This window comes from Lissotriton vulgaris, chromosome 9, assembly GCF_964263255.1.
Source record: "Lissotriton vulgaris chromosome 9, aLisVul1.2, whole genome shotgun sequence".
NCBI lineage: Eukaryota > Metazoa > Chordata > Amphibia > Caudata > Salamandridae > Lissotriton > Lissotriton vulgaris.
The window spans coordinates 908,681,489-908,705,900 of NC_141697.1; the positions used below are offsets into that span (position 1 = coordinate 908,681,489).

At 49.3% G+C, this 24,412-nt stretch overlaps 1 protein-coding gene across 1 annotated transcript in view; it reads left to right on the forward strand.

Moving 5' to 3' along the window:
- The window catches only part of LOC147692491 (adenosine deaminase domain-containing protein 2-like), a 539,931-nt gene that overhangs the window by 50,811 nt on the left and 464,708 nt on the right, over nt 1-24,412 (forward strand). Inside the window, exon 2 of the mRNA XM_086936797.1 lies at nt 2,544-2,705. Coding sequence (XP_086792923.1) covers nt 2,544-2,705 — 162 coding nt within the window. The remainder of the gene's footprint in view (nt 1-2,543; nt 2,706-24,412) is intronic.

Here is a 24,412-nt window from a genome sequence, read left to right on the forward strand (position 1 = left end):
TCTGGAATGGGCACAAAGAGTCTGGTATCACGAGTTTCTGCAATTGAAAAATGATCCTCAGATCAGGCTGCTCCTTTGGAAGGATCTTCTGTCGCAGGGGAGGGTCCTCCAAGTGAACCTGTCAACTCTACACCTTCTTGCATGGAGATTGAGCAGCGGCACTTGATAGCATTCAACCTTTTTCACAAAGTTTGCAAACAAAATGTTGGGCAGGCTGGTGGACCTCCACCAAGACCATGTACGCCTGCTGGTGAAACCAATTTTAGAATTTTGTACAGAAAGGTCTATTGATGCTCTTTCTGCTTCCCTCTACCAAATGCTGCTTTTCATGTTGACTCTTGCTCTGTACTGGGCACTCTCAAAGGGTACCTCTTGACCATGACTGCCTTTCTGAGGCTGCCATACCAACCATCATTATTTAAATCTCCTATTGTAAATAGATTCCTCAAAGGCTTTGTACATATGTTCCCACCTTCTCCTTTCATGATGCCTTAGTGGGACCTTAATGAGGTTCTTACCTTCCTGATGTGTGCTCCATTTGAACCTCTGCACAACTGCCCCCTCCAGCTGCTTACCATCAAAACAGGCTTTTTAGTGGCAATGACTTCTGTCAGGAGGGTGAGCCAATTGCAGCCTTTGTCATCCAAGCCTCCTTATCTGACCATATGCTCAGATAAATTGGTGCTTTGCACAAGGGCCTCTTTCCTCCCGAAAGTGGTAACACCATTCCATGCGCTGCAATCTGTCACTTCGCGCATTTTCTCTGTTCCCCTCTAAGGAAGAGCAACTCCACCGTCTGGACCCAAAAAGAGCATTGTCGTTCCACCTTGACCGCATTTAAGAGGTCCGAGTGGATGACCAACTCTTCATGGGGAACGAAGAAAGGTTGTACGGTGCAGAAGGACCATCTCTCGATGGATTGTCCTGCATCAAAATTTGCTACGCTGTAGATGGAAAGCAGCCTCCTGAAGGCTTAAGGGCTCAATCCACCAGAGCTAAGGCTGCTACATGGCATTGCAATGTGAGGATCCAGTTCTCCATATTTGCCAGGCTGCAATGTGGGCATCCCTGCACACGTTTACTAAGTACTACTGCCTGGATGGTCCAGTCTGCAGGGGTGGCCTTTTTGGCTGCTCTGTCCTGCAGGACTACGTGTTCTAAAATTGTCTGCAGTCCCTCCTCCAGGGATGGTATTGCTTGGATATCTATTCGGAGGTAAGGAATCTGCGGCTAGATGGCTCTATCAGATTCACAAGTTACTTAACTTTGGTAATGCCTCATCTTGTAGAGACATGATCTAGCCTCAGATTCCTTACCGACCTACCCATTATCCCCTCACTGCGGACAGGTGTCTAGGGTCAGGGCTGATCCCTTTCAGGACCCTAGTTGTTCAGAAACACCAGTGTCCATGCATTTTATGGCTCCATGCTTCTGGTGTGGAAAGTCGTGAAATGTAACTGACGTCAGTTCGCTGAGATGGTGCCTATATAGGAGATGGAGATGCCACAACGGCACAGACGACGCTGCCGACGTAACACGGAGCCAACCGACACCACTTAACGGCACGCAGGGGTATTGCTTGAAGAAATATCTAATGGATCCAGTCTGATGCCTGGGAAATTCAGAGGTAAGGAATCTGCATATAGTTCATGTCTCTACCAGAAAAGGTGTTACCAAAGGTAAGTAACTTCTCTCTCTTGTGCAGTATATCCAAGCACTCAAGAAGAGTCGGAAGGATACATCAAGACAGCCAAATGCATTATTTGAGAGATGAATACTCCACTGGGATGAGCTGAGAAGTGATCAGCAAATCCTCAAGCCAATGGCTGAAAGAGGCTGGTTAAACATGGAGAATAGAGGAAAGAATTGACCCAGAGGGCCACTGTTTGTAATAGGTCTTTTGAGCTGTAGTGCTATCAAAAAGACCTAAAAATAGTAGTCTCACATTTGACGATGAAATAGTTTTTGTGGTCCGTATTTTAAAAACAATAAAAATCTTTAACCTCTGTAACTTAATGGTTGTTTACTAAATATGTTCCAGGAATCTCCTCCGGTCCCTGCATAGGTGTTCTTGCAGATATGTTATTGTACAGAAGAGCCCAGCATTCAAGATGTTGAGCCATGAAAGCAAATGGACCATTAAATTGTGCAAAGTTGCTATAATTCATGATTTGAATTTTGTGGTCATTCTCGTACCCTGTAATATTGCCTTGGTAAATTTCAGCAGCTCAAATATGATTTTTGCAAGAGTAACATGGCCATTAAATACATATACATGTTGAATTGGGTGTGATAAGCATGGACTTCTGCATGTTATGGTAGTTTTACCAGCTCACCACTCGTCATAAGAGGTATTTACTACATGTAGGAATTAAATGTTCATCACGGTTTCGGTTTACCGGGTGCAATACGTACCTAACCCATTGTAGAGAACTCTTAATTGGAGCCCTCTTGTACTAAAGGCATCAAAAGTGTTATTGAAGAAAAACGTCCTGTGTTTGTAATATAACTGGTTCTATGTTTCTTGCCTCTAACCTGAACAGAGCCAGCTGTAGACTCAATGTTACATGCTGATACCTCCAAATCAGGCCTGGAAGTGTTGGAGAATAATTGGGACATGTTGGAGAGTGGACCAGTCAACTTGTTGTACAAATATGCTCGGGCCAAGGGTGTCGGACTGAAGTTCGTGGAGTGTAGCTCTCAAGGTAAGAAGACAAAGCTCATGCAGGTGATAGCCATGTGAAGAATTAGTTGAGTATGCAAATAGGAATTAAAGCAAGGATACAGCATTTGTTTAATAGAATCTCCCCTTTTGCTGGGTTCCTGCTGGCACAACTGATGTGCACAAGGAATGTATGCAGCAGTATTTTATGGACTGTGGATCAGTCCCCTTTCACATGTCTTTTAGATGCTGCCTGAATCTCTGAAGCATTAAACATTTCCTAGCTGTTGTAACAGAAAGTGCAAATTCCATTAAGGACTCTGAGGCAGGGATTATGATATCACTTCCTCATTTTTAAAGAAGAACAGCCTTATAAAACACATCAAACAAACTATTATTCCCTTAAACCCTTGGGAATGTAGAGGAACAAACGGCCCATTCAATAGGCAACATAATGTAACAACAGCCAATCTGGAACAGTCTGCTTCTAAACATACTCCTTCTCCTATATCTCGCCTTCCTCTTTCGTCCAACAAACCAGTCCAATGCTCTAGAATTGTGCCTCTTGTTTACTTGACTCCATCCCTAGAGGAAAGAGAGCCATTTAGCGACTAGACCAACACCAGCTGAACATGTGCACAGCAATAACATAGGCCTGTACAAAAGCATCAATTTCAGTTTTTTTACACCATTCGGCACCGTTATAGCAGATATCGAGAGACCGCAGACATGGACTTAATGGCAGCTCGGCCATTTAAATAGGAGACTCTAAGCTTAAAAGTGAACGTCTTCTAATTGTTTACTGGCTCGTTACACTATCCTGGGCGGCGTGTCTCCATGACCGCACAGTGAACGAAATAATATGACTTACCGTCTTAACAACGGATAACAAGACATTCGCCGTTTGTGAGGGCACCATCTCGACCTATCCTGTGTTCGAAGAGGGCTAAACTGTGATATAAGTTTTGTTCATCACTTAGTAAGATTTGGAAGTAACTGGAACTGGAATGTGCTTATGAGGTTGAAACAATTTCTACTATATCCTTTAGAGAACTCAGGGGGCATAACATTACATTTAAAGAAGCATCTATTCAAGATATGAATCTGAAGTATTTACATATTGTTACGACAGTTCATCGGTGAAAATATTTAAGGCCCAGATTCAATTGTCGCACGACAATTTTAAAAGAAATTTTGTATCCTTTTTCCTTATCTGTACCGTTCACACAAGACTCGTGGCTACCTGAAGAAGGCGTACCGCCATAGCACCTGTGGATTCAAATTGTTAGCCACTTTTGTTTCTTTTGGATACTTTGTTTACATTTCTTTTTAAATGGTCTATCTTAATTTTGTTATTCATAATCCTACAGTTGTATAAATTCTGTATCAAATTTGTCATTTGTTAAACATTGGTTTTCAGTCTTCATGTCATATTTCGTATGCACTTCATTGTTTGTCTATTTATAAGCAACAATGTTATACAAGATATAAATAATATAAAAAAATATATATATTAGATTATGTACAATAAAAGAATATATTTTGGAATAGCAAAACACACAAGATGATGCACGGAATGTTGCACAATGGCAAACCATTCACCCCAGTCACAGATCTGGGATTAATCCATCGTTATTTTGATCACCAAGCCACCCCAGTTCAGACATGGCCATATGCAAATCAGTCTTGACCCTGTGCCTCATGGGAACAGTCCAGCCCGAACTGCCAAGCCATGTCTTCCCTGGACCGGAATCAAGCATCCTAGGACCGGTTTCTGGCTATCGGCCGTCATCAGCCAGGATAGCTTGACTCCAGTGGCGTAGTGAGCACGGGACCCACGTCTGGGCATACCCTTCCCACACAGGGCGAACAGCAAAACACACAAGATGGACGGAATGTTGCACAATGGCAAACCATTTACCCCAAGTCACAGATCTGGGTTTAATCCATCGTTCTTTTGCTCACCACGCCACCCCAGTTCAGATTGATGATGGATTAAACCCAGATCAGTTGACTGGGGGTGAGTGCTTGCATTGTTCAACACTCCGTCCATCATCCCCTTTGGTTTTGCTTAGTTCGCCCTAAGTTGGCAGGGTATGCCCAGACGTGGGTCCCTTGCTCGCTTTGCTGCTGGATTCAAGCTAGCCTGGCTGATGACGGCTGATTAGCCAGAAAACGGTCCCAGGATGCTTGTTTCCGGTCCAGGGAAGACATGGCTTGGCAGTTCGGGCTGGACTGTACCCATGTGGCACATTGTCAGACTGTTTTGCATATGGCCATGTCTGAACTAGGGTGGCGGAGTGAGCTAAAGATTGATGATGGATTAAACCCAGATCAGTTGACTGTGGGTGAGGGCTTGCATTGTTCAACACTCCGTCCATCATCCCCTTTGGTTTTGCTATATTTTGGAATAATATTAACCTTTCTAGTGACATATTGTTATTGTATAGTATAGGTCCACCTTTTTATTTGTTTCCTAAATGTTTATTTGCAAACATCAATTTCAAGTTATGTACATCAACTGCATCAATGAAACATATATTAGGAGGAAACCAGTAGGCTCAAACTCTCAGTACATTATAATTTGAATGCATTCAATGAAGACAGGCTGCTGGTACATACTGGTCACGGGGAGGGAAAATCGGATAACGTCCCCAGGGTGGGATAATCCTCGCCTCAGAGTCCTTTATAAAATTGAAACACTCAGTTATATGATGGCTAGGACATTTTTCATTGTCAGGCCAGGAGGCGTGGATTATGCTATATAAAGCTTGCTCACCACCAAATGAGCCATATCCAAGACTGACTTGAAGTAAAATCTCTTAAAACTGGAGTCTGAGGAACAGTCTGCTGCATTCATGATGTCCTCCAGACGGGCATCCATATTAAAAGCCTTCGAGGCCATCGCCCCACAGACAGAGTGCGCCCCAAAACACTTCAGATCTGTGCAGGCCTCCTGCATGACCCATCGCACCCAGCAGGCAATAGGAGATGAGACTGCTGTGTGGGACTTCTTGAGGGCAATCAGAAGCTGACGTTTCCTAGGGGGATGAAATTCTTCCGACGTCTCCTCGTAAGCCTTCAGGTATTGCACAACACACAGTTTAGGGAAGTCTGGAAAAGCCGGGTAAGCGATAACCCTGGTATGACATTTTGATCTACTACTGACAGTAAAAGACTCTCCTGCGAGAGAACATTTTCTACCCGATGAGTTCAATGCCCGGAAATTGGAGACCCATATAAAAGATACCCGGCAAAGTAGCATAGCCTGTTTCGTCCAATAGTTCTTTCCGAGATTGAAATCTGTTTGGTTGCCAGGAGAGTAACAGATGAAGGATGTGATTTACAACCCATAGGGCCGAGAACCGTGTTTCTGGGGAAATGAACTGATGCCCTGGAGCAACCTGCACACAAAAAAGTTTTCCAGATTGGAGATCCGTCCAGAAGAAGGTGCCCAGCCAAAATGGCAGAAAGGAAGGTATCAATTGAGCAATATTGAAAACCGTCCAATGCCAGAGAAGCAAGGAAATTTAGCACTTACACTACATCTGAGACCACAGGATCAAGACTCCGTTGCATGCACCCACTGGTCCATCGCGACCAAGCCAATCAATAGCGTTTAACGGTGCTGTCAGCCCAGGCTTTGGACAGGAGTTCCTTAGCTTTTGACAAAAGGCCCAGGACGGACCATCCTCCCCTGTAATCGTCCATGCCTCCAGGAATAAAGACGCCTCCAGGACCATCAGATGTGGCATTAGAGCTGTACAGAGGAGAAGGGATGGAAACTGGGAGATGGATTGTTAAATTCCAAGAAAGTTCCAGAAGAACTGGAAATCATGCTTGAGACTTTCAAACGGGTGTGATCATCACCACCTCCGCTCTGTCACTGGATCTCGGCCAATGCACGAGTGATTTTTGCAAATTGAGGAAATGCATAGCCCTTCTCTTGCATCCAGTCCTGGAGAAACAAATCTGTAACTACTGCCAGAGTGACGGCCTCCAACTTAAAAACTGGGGCAACTGATAACCTAGTCAGGATGCGAACAAGTCCAGCGAAAGATGGCCCCATGCTATCTACCTGGGAGGTATTCATTGTTGACTCAAATCTGATGATCCAGTCAGTACTGCCAAAAACTGGTCACCAGATTGGATTGAGTCTTGGAGCGCATGCCCCCTAAGTGGTTGATGTACCCGACTGCTGATATATTGTCCATCTTCAGGAGGATGCAGGAATGTATCCTGTCCTAGTTCCAGCACTGGAGCGCAAAGGACCCTACAAGAAGTTCTAAGCAGTTAATATGTAGTTCTTGAGGTGACCACAAACCTCCAGTGGAAAGATTTCCACACCTGGCACCCCAACCTGAGCTGCTGGTGTCTGACTCTTTGATCAAGTTGGGAGCAAAGTTGAAAATGGTTCTCCCATTCCATGCGTCCATATGGGACAGCCACCATGTTATGTCCACCTGCTCTTCTACTGAGAGCAAGACCTTCTGAGAGTAAGGCCTTTGCACAGCTGTTTCGCCTTTTGGAGCTGAAGGGCCCAATATTGTAAAGGCCCCAGAAAGATTGCTTGTATTGTATTGAAGAAATGAGGCGCACTAGGTGGGCAATTTGCAGAATGGAGACATGCGGGCTGTGGAGAAGTGTGGCTCAATGATTAGAGTGGCAGACCCTGATGCAGAGGTCTAGCCCGGGACCAGGGTTCAATTCCCTGCCTCAGCGGGTCTTGGGCTAAAAAAAAAATTCCACGGACCAGATAATTCTCGCCTCGGTGCCTATTCCAATCATGGAGTCCTACTCTGCAACTCTGGGCAATAGCTTGCTTAATCTCCACAACGGTCCCCACAACGCTAAGGATGCCTGGCCTCCACCTTGGGGGTGCCCAGTATGGACACCTCACAGGGAAAGCCAGGATGGGTTCCACAGCGGTATTCGTACAAGCGCCTTGAGACACTTGCGGGTGAGTAGTGCGCTATACAAGTATCAATTTACAATTTGCTAGCGTCTGACATAACTCGTGCCAGATCTTTGTTACTTTCAGAGTTAGGAGACTCAGTGGCCTTGATGGCATCTACTATAAACCCCAGAAACGCAGCCGTCTGGGAGGGGACCAGGAGGGATTTCTTCTTATTTACGAACCCCAGACTTTGCAGGATCGTAACTGCCACCTGTAACTGGATCCAGGGCTGACTAGGGCACTGCTCCAAAAGGAGCATGTTGTCAAAGTCCACAATCACGTGGACGGCATGTGCCCTAAGGTACTCCACGACTTGTTTGAGATCCTTTGTGAAGCACCAAGGGGTGGAGGACACCCTGAATTGAAAATTCATAAGTTTGCTGCCACCAAATGAATTGGAGGAATCTTGTGTGAGGAGCGAAAATTGGAATCATCCGATTCGTGTCTTTTAGATCTAGAAGGACCATCCAGTCTAGAGGGAGTGTGACGCCCATTTTGAAGTGGCGGTGCTCTAGCCACTTGTTGAACTCGCGCAGGTTTATGACTGGCTGCTTGCCACTGTTGGCTTTGTTGACCATTAACCGATTGCTGATGAAGCCGCCTGGGTGGTAAACCATGGGCTGAATAGCTCTTTTTGCCAAGAGGGCTGCCACTTCCTCGTCCTCTAGGGCTGCATCCTGCAAGGAAAACGTAATCTGGCATGGGTGATAATCCTGTTGGGTGAGATGTAAACCTCTATTTGGAAGCCCTTAATTGTTTTCAACACCCAGGCATCTGGCGTTGTGGACCTCCAAACTTGAGAAAAATTCCCCAGTCAGCCCCCTACCTTTTGAAGGGACGGAGGGGGTTACATTCGCTGGCAGTGGAAGTAGCGTTGGCGCTTCTCCCTTTACCTCTGAAACGCTGGCCTCTCGTAGAGTAGAAATTTGCAAAACTGGATGGAACTTGATAGGATCCTCGTCTGGAGCCTTGCCCTTGCGAAGAGTATTGGGAAGATGAATGGCCTGAGGGAACAGTTGGCTTTGTCAAGTGAGGTGAAGGTCTTCATAAACTTGTCCAACTCTTTAGTGAAGGGCTCCCTGAAGAGGCCGCCCTGTGCCACCTCACCTTCAAAAACTGCTAGGTCCCCCAGTATCGAGTCCATCTTTCTTGGAAAAGAGCAGCAGCACTCTGAAGATTACGCGCAATTCGTGTTACCCAAAAATAGAATGACGCGCTGCGCCCAACCAGAGACTCATGGGAGATGATCGTGCCCGAAGATTTTATCTTCAAAAAATGGAGCGGAGTTTCCCTCCAATGCCAGACGCACTGCTTCAACCGTGATATTCAATGTTTTTACCAGCAACTTTTTCAGTTTAAGCAAGAACTCATCCGTGTTCTCCAAAGCTTTTTTACAACTTCATTTATTTTCATAGTTCTTTTCACTTGTGTGACAGTTGTGTATTTCAACAACTTCTCATGCCTCAGATATGCCCATCCGAGTCTTTACCTAGGCACGCCAGAAAACATAAAACATCAATTGGGAATTTGATGTTACCCAATGCATTTCAGGCCTTGATTTAGCCCTTCTTCATGGATTCACTACAAATGAAAGGACATTGCCATTAAAATGTGGCTTCGAACCGCTTTGCTGTGCAGAAAATATTGTTCACCTAATAAATCTGTCCCATACTTATCCGTTAACCAGCCATTTCCCTCTAAACGCAAATCTGGATGGTTTCAGATAGGAGCCTCGTCTGAAGCCTTGCCCTTGCGAAGAGTATTGGGAAGATGAATGGCCGTACGAGCAGCCCCGGCCCTGTGGAAAACCTGCGAATGAAACTTGTCTAAGGGAACAGTTGGCTTTGTCAAGTGAGGTGAAGGTGTTCATAAACTTGTCCAACTCTTTACTGAAGGGCTCCCTGAAGAGGCACCCCTGTGCCAACTCACCCTCTTTAGAAACTGCTAGGTCACCTAGTTTCGGGTCCACCTTTATTGGAAAAAAGCTTCAGCACTCTGAAGGTAACGCACAATTCGTGTTACCCAAAAATAGGATGGCGAGCTGCACCCAACCAGAGACTCATGGAAATGATCGCACCTGAAGAATTGGCATCCTCTGCCTTGTCTAATATCTTAGTTGTAGTAAACTACTTCTTTGTGGTGCTCTGCTTATTGGAATGTTGATGACATCATAGAATGCCTGGGGTGACTCTCTGGCTCTGAGTGTCAGTTGATCTACTCAGGCTGAGCTGATGAGAGCTAGCTCCTGGTGGGGTTCTTCTCCTATACTTCTTATCTACATCTGTACCTTATGTCTTGGAAGGAACTTACAATAAAGGAACCTAACTTCTACAGTGGACTCCTGTACTTCCTTTACCACAGTTTGGCGACGTTTTAAACTGGATTTATCTACGCGTGCAGTTATCTACAAGGGATTAAGCAACTACAAACAAAAAGAAAGAACCCAGACATCAAGGATCGTGGAAAAATTCGTATTTATACTGACAGGTAATGCCCAGCTGACCCCACCAGTGTCGTGTTTCATCTAGACAGCCTGCACTCTGGGCATGTGTTTATTTTATTTGATGCCTCCTGGCAATCTGCGTGGGATTTGTTCTCCTGTTTCAGCAACTCGTTTGGTCATTGTCTGCAAGTCTGATCAGAAGAAAACAGTTTGCCAGCGTCTTCCTCGGTCAAGTGAGAGCTGTGTTCGAGTGGTTGGAGGCAGAAACAGGCGTTTTTTTTTGACTTGTCACTTTCGCATTTCTATCGCGATTTTCTGAACTGCTTTCTCAGTGATTTGGTGCCTCTACACTCCAGCGCTTTCAGTCATCTGATCACATTCAGCCAGCTCAACGTCTTGTTTTCGACTGTTCAACAAGTGCATGAACTGAACATTAATTTTGGAGGAGTAGTCGTCATTTAAGGTGAGCCGATGTGCGTGTTTGAGGAGGCTGGGCGCACACGCTGTTTTGCCGGCGAATGGGGAGGCACTTTGTTAACTGAAGGTATTTGTGCTTAATGACAGTTCAACCGCTGCTCTTCTCACGCGCACAGTCTTACCTGTCTCGTGCTGTCTCCATCGTCGACCGTTGGTCACAGGCGATCTTCTCTGCTTCCTGCCTGCTGTCCATCTGATGACGTCTCTAGAATGCTTTGGGGTATTGGCGAAGCTGCATTCTCTGCTCCTGTGACGCCTTCCTTGGAGTGACGTCCCTCACGCTCCTTACGTCTCTATAACTGACGTGGCGGCCATTTTGTGTATGTTTGGTTGCCAGGACAACAGCTTGCTCCGTTTCCCGTGTCTGAGGTCCGCTGTTTGTTTCCGTCATGACGCGTTGAACTCCCTCCAATCTCCGCGCTCCTGTGATGTTTTTGTTTTTTCTTGCATACCGCTCCACAGAGTTTTAGGATATACAGCATAGGGAGTTCTCATCCAGGGGATACTCATCAATAGTCATAATCTATGAATAATCCCCGCCCATCCCGGAGCATATAGAAAATACATATAAATATATATGTATAAATATGTGAAACATATAATTGCAGCCTAAAAAACATTTTCTAACTGGCAAAAAATGCCGCAAAATTACATAAAATAGTATACATACAGTAGTACCCTTCCAAACCCTAAGGAAGAAAGAGCAGAAAACATTTTGTATACAACAATGCTTTATTGCCATAGGAAAACCTGTAATTGCAGGCATTTGCCAGTAGGCTGCAGTAGAGTATAAAGCAAACAGAGAAAACTGACACCTTGCCTTTAAGGCATTAGAGTAGGGGTACCGTGCCTTTAAGACCTGAAGGCAACCCCCTGCTCCCATGGTGCACCACAGGTGACAGTTGGGTCAGTTCTTTTTTCCGGCTCCTTCTGTGAGGATCCTGGAGCTTGAGCTCTTCAGGTTTCAACTGAAATTGGTTTTTGAGAGAGTTTTTCTCAGATATTCGACATTTTTTGAATAAATAAGGCTTCTGATGTATTTTTCTGTGGTAACCCATAGGAATTTCCTGTCAGAATGCCTGCTCTTTTTAGGAAATGTCCTTCTTGTGACAAAAAGATGGCTAAGAATGATCCACACTCTGTGTGTATTGTGTGTCTTCCATCTTCACACATTCCTGATCAGTGCCATCATTGTAAAAAATTTAAAAGTCGGACTCTTCGCGACAGGGAGAGGATTCGACTTCATGCCATGCAGGAGATGGACAAGAGTCACCAGGTGGGTGCTTCCCCAGTCCCTAGATCGTCTCCTACAAGCAAGCATGCCCAGAAACGGCGTCATTCCACCTCTCCTGTCTCCAGAAAGAGGAATGAAGGTCGAAGATCTCCGTCGACGTCGAGGACGCCGTCCAAAAGGCCCAGATCATCTTCACGACGTCGAAGATCTCCGCCGCAGTCCAGTAAGTCGGCGTCGAGGCACCATGCTTCGGGCTCGAAGTCCATGGTTGCTACTACTTTTAAGTCTCCGTCGACGTCGAGGCTTCCGTCGACGTCGAGACCCTCTCCGCCACCCCGGGAGGGATCGGCGTCGAGAGTTAGGACGGCATCTAGGTCGCCGCTGGCAAGCGGGCCGCCGTCGAAAGGGACTGTCAGATCCCATCCTTCGATGTCAAGAAGGTCGACGCCGAGGCGACGTCAGGAAAGGTCGCCGTCGACTAGACGTCGAGGAAGATAATCGTCGAGACGACGTCGAGCAACGTCGTCGACTCGACGTCATGAAGTACCTCAGCCTGATCGACGTCGAGGAAGATCGACGTCTCCGGTTCGACGTCAAAGAAGATCGACGTCGAGGTCTCCGGTTCGACGTCGAGGCTCTCAGTCGGTCTCTTCACGGCGTGATTCAAGACACCGCTCAACGCCGTTAGTCACCCAGACTTCTTCGACGTCGAGGATCTCTCCGTCGAGGGATAGAGTGACTGCAGAGGTGGAGTCACCGGGTTCAGGAGGAAAATCTTCATCTCCTGGCTTGAACATTGTGCAGGTTTCTCCAGAATCTACGCCCAAATCAGGGGGCAGCTTGATTTCTCATCCTCAAGGGGCTGTATCTGGACAGAGTAGTCCGGGCTCGGACTACTCCCGTACATACTCACCTTCTAAGGCGAAGACTCCAGCTAGACCAGCTAGATCTCCTCGGAGCCCCAGGAGGTCACCCAGACCGAGATCGCGAGTCAGATCACGTTCTCCAGTGTGGTCAAAGACTCCTGCCAGATCAAAATCTCCAGTCAGGCCAAGACCAAGATCAAAATCTCCAGTCAGGCCAAGACCAAGATCAAAATCTCCAGTCAGGCCAAGACCAAGGTCTCCATCAAGACATCGGTCTAGATCTAGGGACAGTCACAACAGGAATCGTGACAGGGCCAATAGAAGGCGACGCACAAGGTCTTCCACAAGGTCTTCATCAACTAGGTCTTCTTACCGAGATTATTCTCCGACCTATTCCTCTACGCCACCTTCCCGAGTCTCTCCGATTGATGACCTTGCTACTTTCTCAGATGTATTAGTCAGAGGAGCAACAAAGCTTAATATCACGCTGACTACTCCAGTGGTTCCCACTTCCGTGATCTTTGACACCCTCCGACATCGTACAGCGCCCAGGCCTCTACTTCCCCTGGTCCCTGGCCTCCTAGAACCAGCTATGGCTACATTCCTCACACCAGCAGTGGTGGGATCTGTTCCATCCCGAATAGCCAAAAGGTATAAGGCCCGGCAGAGGATCCCTTGTTCCTTCGATCGGATCCTCCTGCGGATTCTATCATTGTGGCGGCTGCCATGAAGTCCCATGTTGGCTCTACGTCTTCCTCAGTACCACCTGAAAAAGATAGCAAGCTTATGGACTCTTTTGGAAGGAAGATATGCAACACCTCTTCTTCCTTTATGAAGGTGGCGAGTGCCTCTGCCTTACTTGGAAGGTACGACAGATCTCTTTGGGACTCCATGACTCGTTTTACAGACAAGCTCCCCAAGGAAGATCGCCAAGATTTCCTAGAGACTTTGCAGGAGGGAGGCCTGGTAGCCAATCAGGTTATTAGCGCCACAGTTGATGCCTCAGATCTTGCAGCTCATGGCTACTCAAGTGGCATTTGTTCCCGTCGGTAAGCCTGGCTCCGCCTAACAGGGCTCAAACCAGATGCCCAGAAGAAGATTCTGAATTTGCCCTTCAATGGGAAAACCCTGTTTGGTCCACACGTGGACGACGAAATGTCCAAAATGAAAGCTGAAATGGACACCGTCAAAGCTGTGGGATTAGAAAAGCGCAAGGAGTTCAAGAAACGCTTTCGCCAAGGTGACCGCAAGGCCTTCCAACAGAGGGTTCAAACCCCTCAGTGGCAGACCCAGTCGCAACAGAAGACGCAGTTCCAGCAGCGTCGGCCTGGCAGAGGAAGAGGTGGCAATACCAGACAGCAGTTCCACTCAAAGCAACCTCCTAAGCCCTGAGCCATTGCTTCCTCCAAGTCCGTTCACCACTCCGGTGGGAGGGAGTGTTTCTCATCATCTGACAGAGTGGCAATCTATTACAAAAGACAGATGGGTGCTGAGTATTGTGCAGCATGGTTACTTGCTGACGTTCACATCCCCTCCTCCTCAGCTGTTTCCCCAGTTGCAACATCTTCCACGTTACAAGACTCAATTGCTACAAAACGAAGTCTCCGTCCTTCTAGAGAAAATGGCCATAGAAGAGGTTCCCTTGATTCACAGAAATCAAGGAGTGTGCTCTCGATATTTCCTGGTTCAAAAACGAGGATCTGTCAAAGAATACAGACCCATCCTAGACCTTCGAAGGTTAAACAAGTTCATACGAAAGTTCCGTATGCTGGCCCTGCACCAGATCTTCCCACACCTACATCAGGGGGACTGGATGTGTGCCATCGACTTGCAGGACGCCTACTTCCACATACCAGTGTCTATCAAACATCGGAAGTTTCTAAGATTTCAGATCGGACGTCGTCACTACCAATATCGAGTCCTGCCGTTTGGCCTGAAATCTGCACCTCGGACATTCTCAAAATGCATGGCGGTGGTGGCTGCTTTTCTCCGCAAAAGAAAGATCTTCGTCTATCCATATCTAGACGATTAGTTGTTGAAGAGCTCCACTCCGTCTCTACTTCAGAACCACCTCTCGTTCTGCCTCAAACTGATGAAGTCGTTGGGTCTTCACGTCAATCTGAAGAAATCAGTTCTCAACCCCTCCCAGCGGATCCACTACCTGGGTGCTTCTCTGGACTCACGTCAGGCAAGCGTGTGTCCTTCGGAAGAGAGGTTGTCATCTATGCTTCTGAAGGCTCGCCTTCTTCTGGACAATCAGGCTCCATCAGCCAGACAAGTGTCCTCTCTACTGGGATCGATGGCATCATGCATTTACATTGTGCCCAATGCTCGCCTTCACATGAGACCTCTGCAGCAAGCCCTCGAGGATCAGTGGTCTCAAAGATCGGATCAGTGGGAAGACAGAGTCATGCTTCCTCAAGGAGCCAGGGACTCGATCAGATGGTGGTTGAAACGATCCAATCTTCTACGAGGAGTCCCATTTCATTGCCCTCCTCCGTCTCAGTCAATCGTCACGGATGCCTCCCTCCAAGGCTGGGGTGCTCACATGGACCAACTCCAAGTTCAAGGCCTTTGGTCCGAGGTAGAGCAAGGCTACCATATAAACTTCCTGGAGCTGCGAGCAGTCCATCTTGCTCTCAACTCTCTTTATCCTGCCCTGTGCACCAAACACCTCCAGATTCAGACGGACAACACAACAACGATGTTCTATCTGAACAAGCAGGGAGGCACAAGGTCAAGAGTCTTGTCTCTGGAAGCACAAGCCATCTGGCACTGGCTCCTGGCAAGAGGCCTGTCCGTCGTGGCAGTTCATTTACCAGGCATTCAAAACGTCCAAGCAGACTGCCTCAGCAGAATCTTCGTCGAAGCGCACGATTGGGTGCTCAACGAGGAAGTGGCTCAAGAAGTTTTTCGGTGTTGGGGCGTACCAGACGTAGACCTGTTCGCAGACGCGGACAACGCAAAATGCCCCGTCTTCGCGTCCAGGTTCCCCCAACAGGGATCACTGGGGAATGGCCTTTTGATCAGCTGGTCTCAAACGTTACTCTACGCCTTTCCCCCCCTGCCTCTGATCCCGGCAGTGATCCAGAAGTTCTACAGGACCAACACCAGAATGATCCTGATAGCACCAGAGTGGCCACGCCAGTGGTGGTACCCCGATCTCCTTCAGATGTCGGAAGTTCCTCACCGGCGCCTACCGTGCCGTCCAGACTTGCTGACCAAAGACCAGGGGAGGGTGTTGCACCCCAACCTTCCTTCCCTTCGCTTGACGGCATGGCTCCTGAGGTCATCCAGTATGGACATCTAGACCTTCCAGCAGACTGCATGACTATTCTTAAAGAATCAAAGCGACCCTCCACTAGGAAATCTTACGCTTTCAAGGGGAAGAGGTTTTTCTTATGGTGTCGTGAACATTCTCTTGACCCGATACATGGCCAAGAGCAGGTGATTCTTCCATACCTTTTACATTTAGCAAGATCAGGCTTGAAATACCCCTCCATCAGGGTTCATTTAGCTGCCATCACAGCATATAGGAAGTCTCCCAATCAGACATCTTTCTTCCTTATGCCTGTAGTTAAGGATTTTCTAGAAGGCCTGAAAAAAGTCTTCCCACCGGTGAGGTCTCCCTCTCCTCCCTGGGAATTGAATATTGTACTGACTAAGCTGATGAGTGCTCCTTTCGAGCCCATCCATAAAGCCTCTTTGCAGCACTTGACCTGGAAAGCTGCTTTTTTAGTGGCGATTACCTCTGCCCGTAGGGTCAGCGAAATCCAGGCCTTGTGTTGCAAGGAACCTTACACAGTTTTTCATGCCAATAGGGTGGTTTTAAGAACACACCCAAGTTTCCTGCCAAAGGTGGTTTCAGACTTTCATATCAACCAGTCTATTACCTTACCTACCTTTTTTCCTAATCCTTCCACTCCCCCGGAGAGGACATTACACTCCCTTGATCTCCGGAGGGTCCTGAAGTTTTACTTGTCAAAAACCCTGCATCTGAGAAAGTCTGACCGGCTTTTTGTTAACTATGGTAGTACTAATACTGGCCTGTCAGCTTCCAAACGGTCAATTTCTCGCTGGATTGTCTCCTGTATAGCTTTCGCTTATCAACTAGCCAACAAAACCTTGCAGGGTAGACCACATGCACATTCAACCAGAGGGAAAGCTTCCACTACAGCTCTCCTTCGTAATGTTCCTATCTCTGAAATTTGTAAAGCGGCAACTTGGCGGTCCGTCCATACCTTTACCCACTATTATTGCCTGGACTCAGATACTCAGGCCGATGCCAGAGTAGGGCAGGCCTCTTTAAGGAACTTGTTTGCTTAAGATGTATTGTCAATATATGTCTTAGCGTTCTGTGAAGTTTATTTACACTTCTTGCTCGTCCGCGAGACTTTGGGTATGAGCTTGCTAATCTATTCATAGATTATGACTATTTATGAGTATCCCCTGGATGAGAAGGATTAGTTACTTACCTGTAATCCTAGTTCTCATCCAGGGGTATACTCATCAAAGTCATAAGCTCCCGCCCACCTCCCCGGACGAGCAAAGTTACTGAGTTATGAGGTGTTTTATTATGGATCTCCTCAGGTGTTATTCACCTCCAAAAAGAACTGACCCAACTGTCACCTGTGGTGCACCATGGGAGCAGGGGGTTGCCTTCAGGTCTTAAAGGCACGGTGCCCCTACTCTAATGCCTTAAAGGCAAGGTGTCAGTTTTCTCTGTTTGCTTTATACTCTACTGCAGCCTACTGGCAAATGCCTGCAATTACAGGTTTTCCTATGGCAATAAAGCATTGTTGTATACAAAATGTTTTCTGCTCTTTCTTCCTTAGGGTTTGGAAGGGTACTACTGTATGTATACTATTTTATGTAATTTTGCGGCATTTTTTGCCAGTTAGAAAATGTTTTTTAGGCTGCAATTATATGTTTCACATATTTATACATATATATTTATATGTATTTTCTATATGCTCCGGGATCCCGCACATGGGCGGGGATTATTCATAGATTATGACTTTGATGAGTATACCCCTGGATGAGAACTAGGATTACAGGTAAGTAACTAATCCTTCTCTCAGGCAAGAAGCTACCTTCAAGCCTTGGAAACTACGAAACTTTCTGGACTTTGGGATGCACAACTCGGCTAACCCAACTTTAAAAAACTAGTTTGGAAAAACATAAAACAAATCTCCTTAGCGGAGGACGAGGTGACCTTCTCAAACAGATCTCATGCCTGGATGACACTTAACTCCTACAAATTACTCGCCCCACAAACATACTTTAACCAGGGCTACCCCAGGGCCATAAAAATGAACTTCTTAAGGTACAGACTAGGGATCCTTCCATGCACCCAGCACCCTACCACCATGGCAGAGGACAAAAGGACAAGATACTTGCAGGCTGTGTAACACCAATAATGGTTATATTCTACATTTAATTTGTCTATGTGAAGAACTGCACCAAGCACAACAGCTCCTAAAACAACCTTTGAAACAGATAGGCATCCGCACTAGGAGGCAAGCGGTGCTGGCTTGCCTAAATCCAGTAAACTGTACAAAAGGGGGTGGTACAAAAGGGGGTGGTGATGGACGGAGCATCTGAATCAATCAAACACTCACACCCTGTCAAAAGATCTGGGTTTAATCCATCACCGTTCTTTAGCCCACTCTGCCACCCCAGTTCAGACATGGCTATATGCAAATCAGTCTGACCCTGTGCCTCATGGGAACAGTCCAGCCCGAACTGCCAAGCCACGTCTTCCCTGGAACGGAAACAAGCTTCCGAGGACCGGTTTCTGGCATTCCAGCCGTCTTCAGCCCAGCTTGCTTGAATCTTGTGGCAAAGTGAGCAAGGGACTCACGTCTGAGCATACCCTGCCACACTTGTGGCGGCCAAAAGCAGTACAAAATCCAGTAAACATCCAACTAAACTGCAGATTGGCAAAATTCCTGAAGTTGCCCGAACAAAAAAGGCCAAAAATACAAAAAAAATGGTCCACAAAGCCTGTCGCAACATGCTGTCCAGCAGATGGGGAAAAAGTCTTAGCGGAACCACTTTAAGGATGCTCGCCAGTAGCAGAGGGGTAAATCTTGCAACAAGTCGCGATAACTTGAACGATGTGACAAATGGGCAAGCGTTGCTGGAGTAAAGAAAACCTGAGACAGCACATCACAGCATCCAGTGAGCAAAGGACTTTCCTTACTAACTGATTTTAAACTGCAATGAATCTTCTACCTTTGACTTTTAACTGGTTTCAATAAAGATGTTCTGTAGCAACTGTAAGAACTAAAAAGGTAGTTACGGTGATGGAAAGTATACTGAATGTCTATTTATACTTTTTTCTTCTTCTTTTAAGTGTAATATTGCAATAGTTTTAGTTTACTATGCAAAAATAAAATAAACTTAAACTGTACAGGTGTATACACACTGAGCTGCCTTAGAAGGGCTAGGGGGCAGCCAACATACTTTTTGGTGGACAGGACGCACTGCTTTGCATCAGTCTACTTTTTGGTGGGCAGGGCCGCGCTGCTTTACGTCAAAGCCCTGGGACTCCCCGGCCCCGTTGCCAGTGCCAATATAATAGAGAATGATGAGCCTGGGAGTTTGTGTCCCCAAATATGGAAAGCCTTAAAGGGCATTATGCGCCCCAAGGGTGTCTTGCAGAGGGAGGCAGGTAACTTTACATGGGGGGGCAAAACTTCTTTCAATGGGCCTCGCGCCCGAGTAAGGGCAGCAAATATTAGGTGTTACTCAGTGCTTGCAATGGAAAAATAGCAGAGTACCTGCTTGTTTCTGAAAAGTGCTGATACTCTCCAATTAAAAGTATTACTGTTGGACAGGCCCCATGAAGGGCTCGCTCCCTCCCCACATGACAGGGTCCGGACACCGACCCTCCAGGTACTACCCACAGAAGCAACCAGCAACCCGTCCCTCACGGGACGCCTGCCCCCGGATATCTCTGTATCACTGACCCGGGCCACCGTCATCACCATTGCCCGGCCGCCATCTTTGACACTGCACCACGAGGCCGCGTGGCCTCAGCTCGACCCTAACCCTGGGCCTGGCCAGGCCCCGACATCCCGGCACCACCATCCACCCAGGAGGTGAGCGGACCACTTGGCAGGTCAATGGGAGAAAGAAGTGTCGATGGCTCTCCCCCGCCAGGTGCCGAACGCCCCCAGCCTCCCTGGGCGCTGGCTCCACCCCCCTGCTGGGTGTCTGGACTCCCTCATCCCGGACCTCCCGACCTCCAAGTGCGAGGGTCCGGACATCAAAGGGTGCCAGACCTATAACTGGGGCAGCTCCAGAACAGGAAGGCAGTTGTATCTTGGAGTCGAGAGACACCGTGAAGCACTCATCCTTGACGGACTGCTGGCGCTGCCGCAGCCCTGCCTTGTGAACTGTCGTCCTGCCTGCCGGCGCTGCCGCGGCCTTCTGCAACCTTCATCCTCGTCGGGACCTGCTGGCGCTGCCGCGGCCCGTTGCTACCCACGACCATCTCGGGACCTGCTGGCGCTGCCGCGGCCCGTTGCTACCGCGGCCCGTTGCTACCTACGACCATCTCGGGACCTGCTGGCGCTGCCGCGGCCCGTTGCTACCGACGACCATCTCGGGACCTGCTGGCGCTGCTGCGGCCCGTTCTCACCGAACGCCGAGCTCGAGGATTGTGAGCTACCCACTGCTTCATCTCCATACCCAATTGGTAACAAAGACTGTCCCGCTACCCCCTTTCCCTTCCAGGAGACTAGAATTGAGAGGATCCTCGTGTCCTGATCTCATTGTATCGTACCACCTTACTTCAAGAATTGCATATAAAGATCGTTAACCTTATCCTTGTGTGGTGTCCGTCTGTGGGGGGGAATTTACTTGTCTGTACGATCGCTGGAGACGGCCCTCACCGGAGGCCTCTCCCCTTGTCCTCGGCCGACCCTCCGGGTCCCCGTCTAACATTGGTGGCCAGCGGCGCGATCCGAACCAACGCATAAATCGTACAGAGAGTAACTCACCCCACGACTAAACCACAATGTCGACCAAAGAGAGCGGATCTACAGAGAAATTCCAAATGGAAAAACTGGAAGAATACAACCATCGAGAACTAAAACAATTTTGTATGGAACTAGGCATTGCTACCACCGGTCTGAGCACAAAAGATAACTTTAAACACGCCCTAGAATCTTGGGCAGAAACGAATGCCGCCGGACCCCGGGACCAAAACCTCGAAGCACCAGAGACAAGCACCACTCCGACCGAAGAAAGGAGAGCGGGCCTCTCCCGGGAAGAAATCCAAGAGCGAGAAAAAAGCAGACTACACGAATTAGAGTTGGCACGGCTTAAGTTGGACGGAGAGCTGAAACTGGCGGAACAAAAGATGAACTTAGAACACTTACGGCTCCGAGAAGAGCGGGAAGAAAAGCAAAGACAGCGGGAGCTCGAAGAGAAAAAACTGGCATACGAACACGAGCGCAAGCTAGCAGAGATAGAAATGCGGAAACAGAACAAAGACCTAGGGGTGCCCGAGCACCCGCGCACCCCAGGCGCTACAGAACCAAAGGTCCACATCCCCAAAGATGTCGTCCGAGAATATTATAGGAACTACGACATACAACAGTGGTTCAAGGCCTACGAGATCGCCATGACCTCCCACCGGATCGATCGAAGTGACTGGGGAGCCGGTCTATGGGGGAGGTTCGTCAATGAAGGCCGCGACGCCCTACTCCAGCTCCCGGACCATCAAATGACGTCCTATGACCACATGAAGGCCGCCCTCCTCACTCGATATGGGCTTACGCCTGAAATGTGCCGCCAGAGGTTCCGCGACTGCACCCGGATCCCGGGTACAACTTGGGTAGAATATGTGAACTATTTCAGCCGAGCCTTCGAGGGATGGATCAAGGGTAGCCAAGTAACAACCTATGAGCAACTCTTCAACCTCATTGTGTGGGAGCACCTCTCCAACAACTGCTTCGTCGAGCTCAGGCAGCACCTCCTCGACAGTAAACTGACTGAACCACGGCAGCTCGCCGCTGAGGCTGACCGATGGGAGAGCACCCGAGTGGCCCGGAGTGGGCCAAACGAGCAGAACCGAACCAACCAAGGTCATCATCGTCCCCGAGGAGGGGGAGGCCAGGGCCGGGGCAGAGACGCCGTCCCGGCCACTCCCGCTAACAACACCCCGGCCGGCCGGGGCAATCCCCCAATGCGTCCAGGGTTCCGAGCCAATGTAACTTGCCAGCGAGTCGGCCACTATGCCAGTGACCCGAACTGCCCAAAGAACCAGACTCCCGGGCCCCGCCAGGTAGCTGCCGCCGCCCTAGGAGAAGAGCAAATCTCCGAAGAGCATGAAGAATACGAGCAGGAGCAACCAGAATGGGAACCCGCCGCCATGGTCCTGGCTTGCCTAGGGGGAAGAGACATGATCCCGCGGGCTCCCCTACCCATCAACACCAGGAAATACAGCCAGTGGGTGAACATAAATGGGCGCAAGGCCGAAGCCCTGCGCGACACGGGGGCCAGTGTGACGGCCGTCCGCTGTCACCTGGTGACCCCAGAACAAATCCTGCCAAACGTACTTTGCCCCGTCCGATCTGCCGACAATTCTGAGAGCCTGTGTCGGATGTCCTGCGTCCCCTTCGAATGGGGAGGAGTGTCCGGTATGCTGAAAGTGACTGTCCGCGATGATGCCCCCGTGGACTGCCTCCTGGGGAACGATCTCGAGAGTTCCCCGTGGGCGGCCGTTGAAAGAAGAGAACACCTGGAGATGTTGGGCCTCCCGGACTGGGCCTGCGTAACGACCCGGTCCATGGCCGCCCGCACCATCCCCAGACCTGAAGAACCCGAATGGCCAGCACCTCCGCCCTCGGTCGCCCCAGCGGAAGACACCGTCCATACCGACCCCCCGGAACCGACCCAAGAAGGGCCCGCTCAGCCCCAAGACCTTCCAGATCTGGCTCAGTGGCACCAAGAAGGGGGACCCACCCAGGAGCAATTCCGGCAAGAGCAAAAGACCTGTCCCTCCCTCGAGGGACTGCGACAGCAAGCACTCGCCCAGAGCGCGGGAGACACCGCCGGGGCCCACTGGATCTATTGGGACAATGATCTACTGTACAGCGAACAAAGAATCGCGGAGTTGGGAGCCAGTCGAGTGTTGGTGGTGCCCCTCCGCTTCAGAGACTTCCTGTTGAACTTGGCACATGATGTCCCCCTGGCTGGACACTTGGGACAAGATAAAACCTACAACCGCCTGGTGACCCACTTTTACTGGCCAAAAATGAGAAATGACGTCGTCAACCACTGCCGGACCTGCCCTACCTGCCGGGCCAGTGGGAAGAGCGGCCGCAAACTCAAGGCGCCCCTGCAACCATACCCCGTGATTACCACCCCGTTCGAAAGGGTGGGAATAGACATTGTGGGGCCCCTGGACCCCCGAACAGCCCAAGGACATCGTTTCATCCTGGTCTTGGTGGACCACGCCACCCGCTATCCCGAGGCCATTCCCCTTCGAACTGTCACAGCACCAGTGGTAGGCCGAGCCTTGATGGGGATCTTCTCTCGAGTAGGCTTCCCCCGGGAGGTCGTCAGCGACAGGGGCACGAACTTCATTTCAAAATATATGAAATCCCTCTGGCAGCAGTGCGGAGTCACCTACCGATTTCACAACCCCCTATCACCCGCAAGGAAATGGACTGGTTGAGCGGTTCAACTGCACTCTCAAAGGGATGATCATGGGGTTGGAAGAACCTCTACGCCGCCAGTGGGACGTGCTGCTCCCGTGCCTCCTCTTCGCCTACCGAGAAGTCCCCCAGAAGTCCCTCGGCTTCAGCCCCTTCGAACTCCTGTACGGACACCCTGTTCGAGGGCCCCTCAGCCTAGTTAAAGAAGAATGGGAAATGGCTCCCCTGAAGACCCCTCCAGACGTCTACAAGTACCTCCTGACCCTCCGCAATCAGACCAGACGATTCCGAGAGATCGCCAAAGCCAATCTTGAGGCCAGTCAGGAGGACATGAAGAAATGGTACGATCAACATGCCTCCTCCATCGAATTTGAGCCTGGTCAGCAAGTATGGGTGATGTCCCCCATCGAACCGTGTGCCTTGCAGGACAAATGGACGGGGCCCTTCAAGGTGGTCGAGCGCAAGAGCCCCGTCACCTATCTCATCGACATGGAATCCCCCCGGAACCCTCTTTGGGTCCTCCACGCCAACAGACTCAAACCACACTTTGTGCGCTCGGAGCTCAGCCTGTTGATGGCTATGGACAATGGAGCGGAAGAGGACTCCGAGCCCCTCCCCGACCTCCTGAACACCCGCGAAAAAGATGGTTCGGTGGACGGGGTCCGACTCTCAGATGCCTTGACCCCGGAGCAGCGCCAAGACTGTCGGACCCTCCTGTTGCAGTTTGCGAACCTGTTCTCCCTCACCCCCGGGGTCACCCCCTGGTGCCTTCACGACGTGGACACCGGGGACAGTCCCCCTATCCGACACCGGGCGTACCGAGTACCAGATCGGGTGCGCACCTGCATCCAAGAAGAAGTCTCCAAAATGCTCACGCTCGGAGTCATCGAACCCTCTGACAGCCCCTGGGCCAGCCCAGTCGTACTGGTCCCCAAAGCTGCTGCCCCCGGCACCACCCCCGAGCTCCGATTCTGCGTCGACTATCGGGGTCTGAACGCTGTCACCCGAACCGACGCTCATCCCATCCCCCGAGCAGATGAACTGGTCGACCGCATGGGGGCGGCCCGCTACCTAAGCATCTTCGACCTGACAGCGGGCTA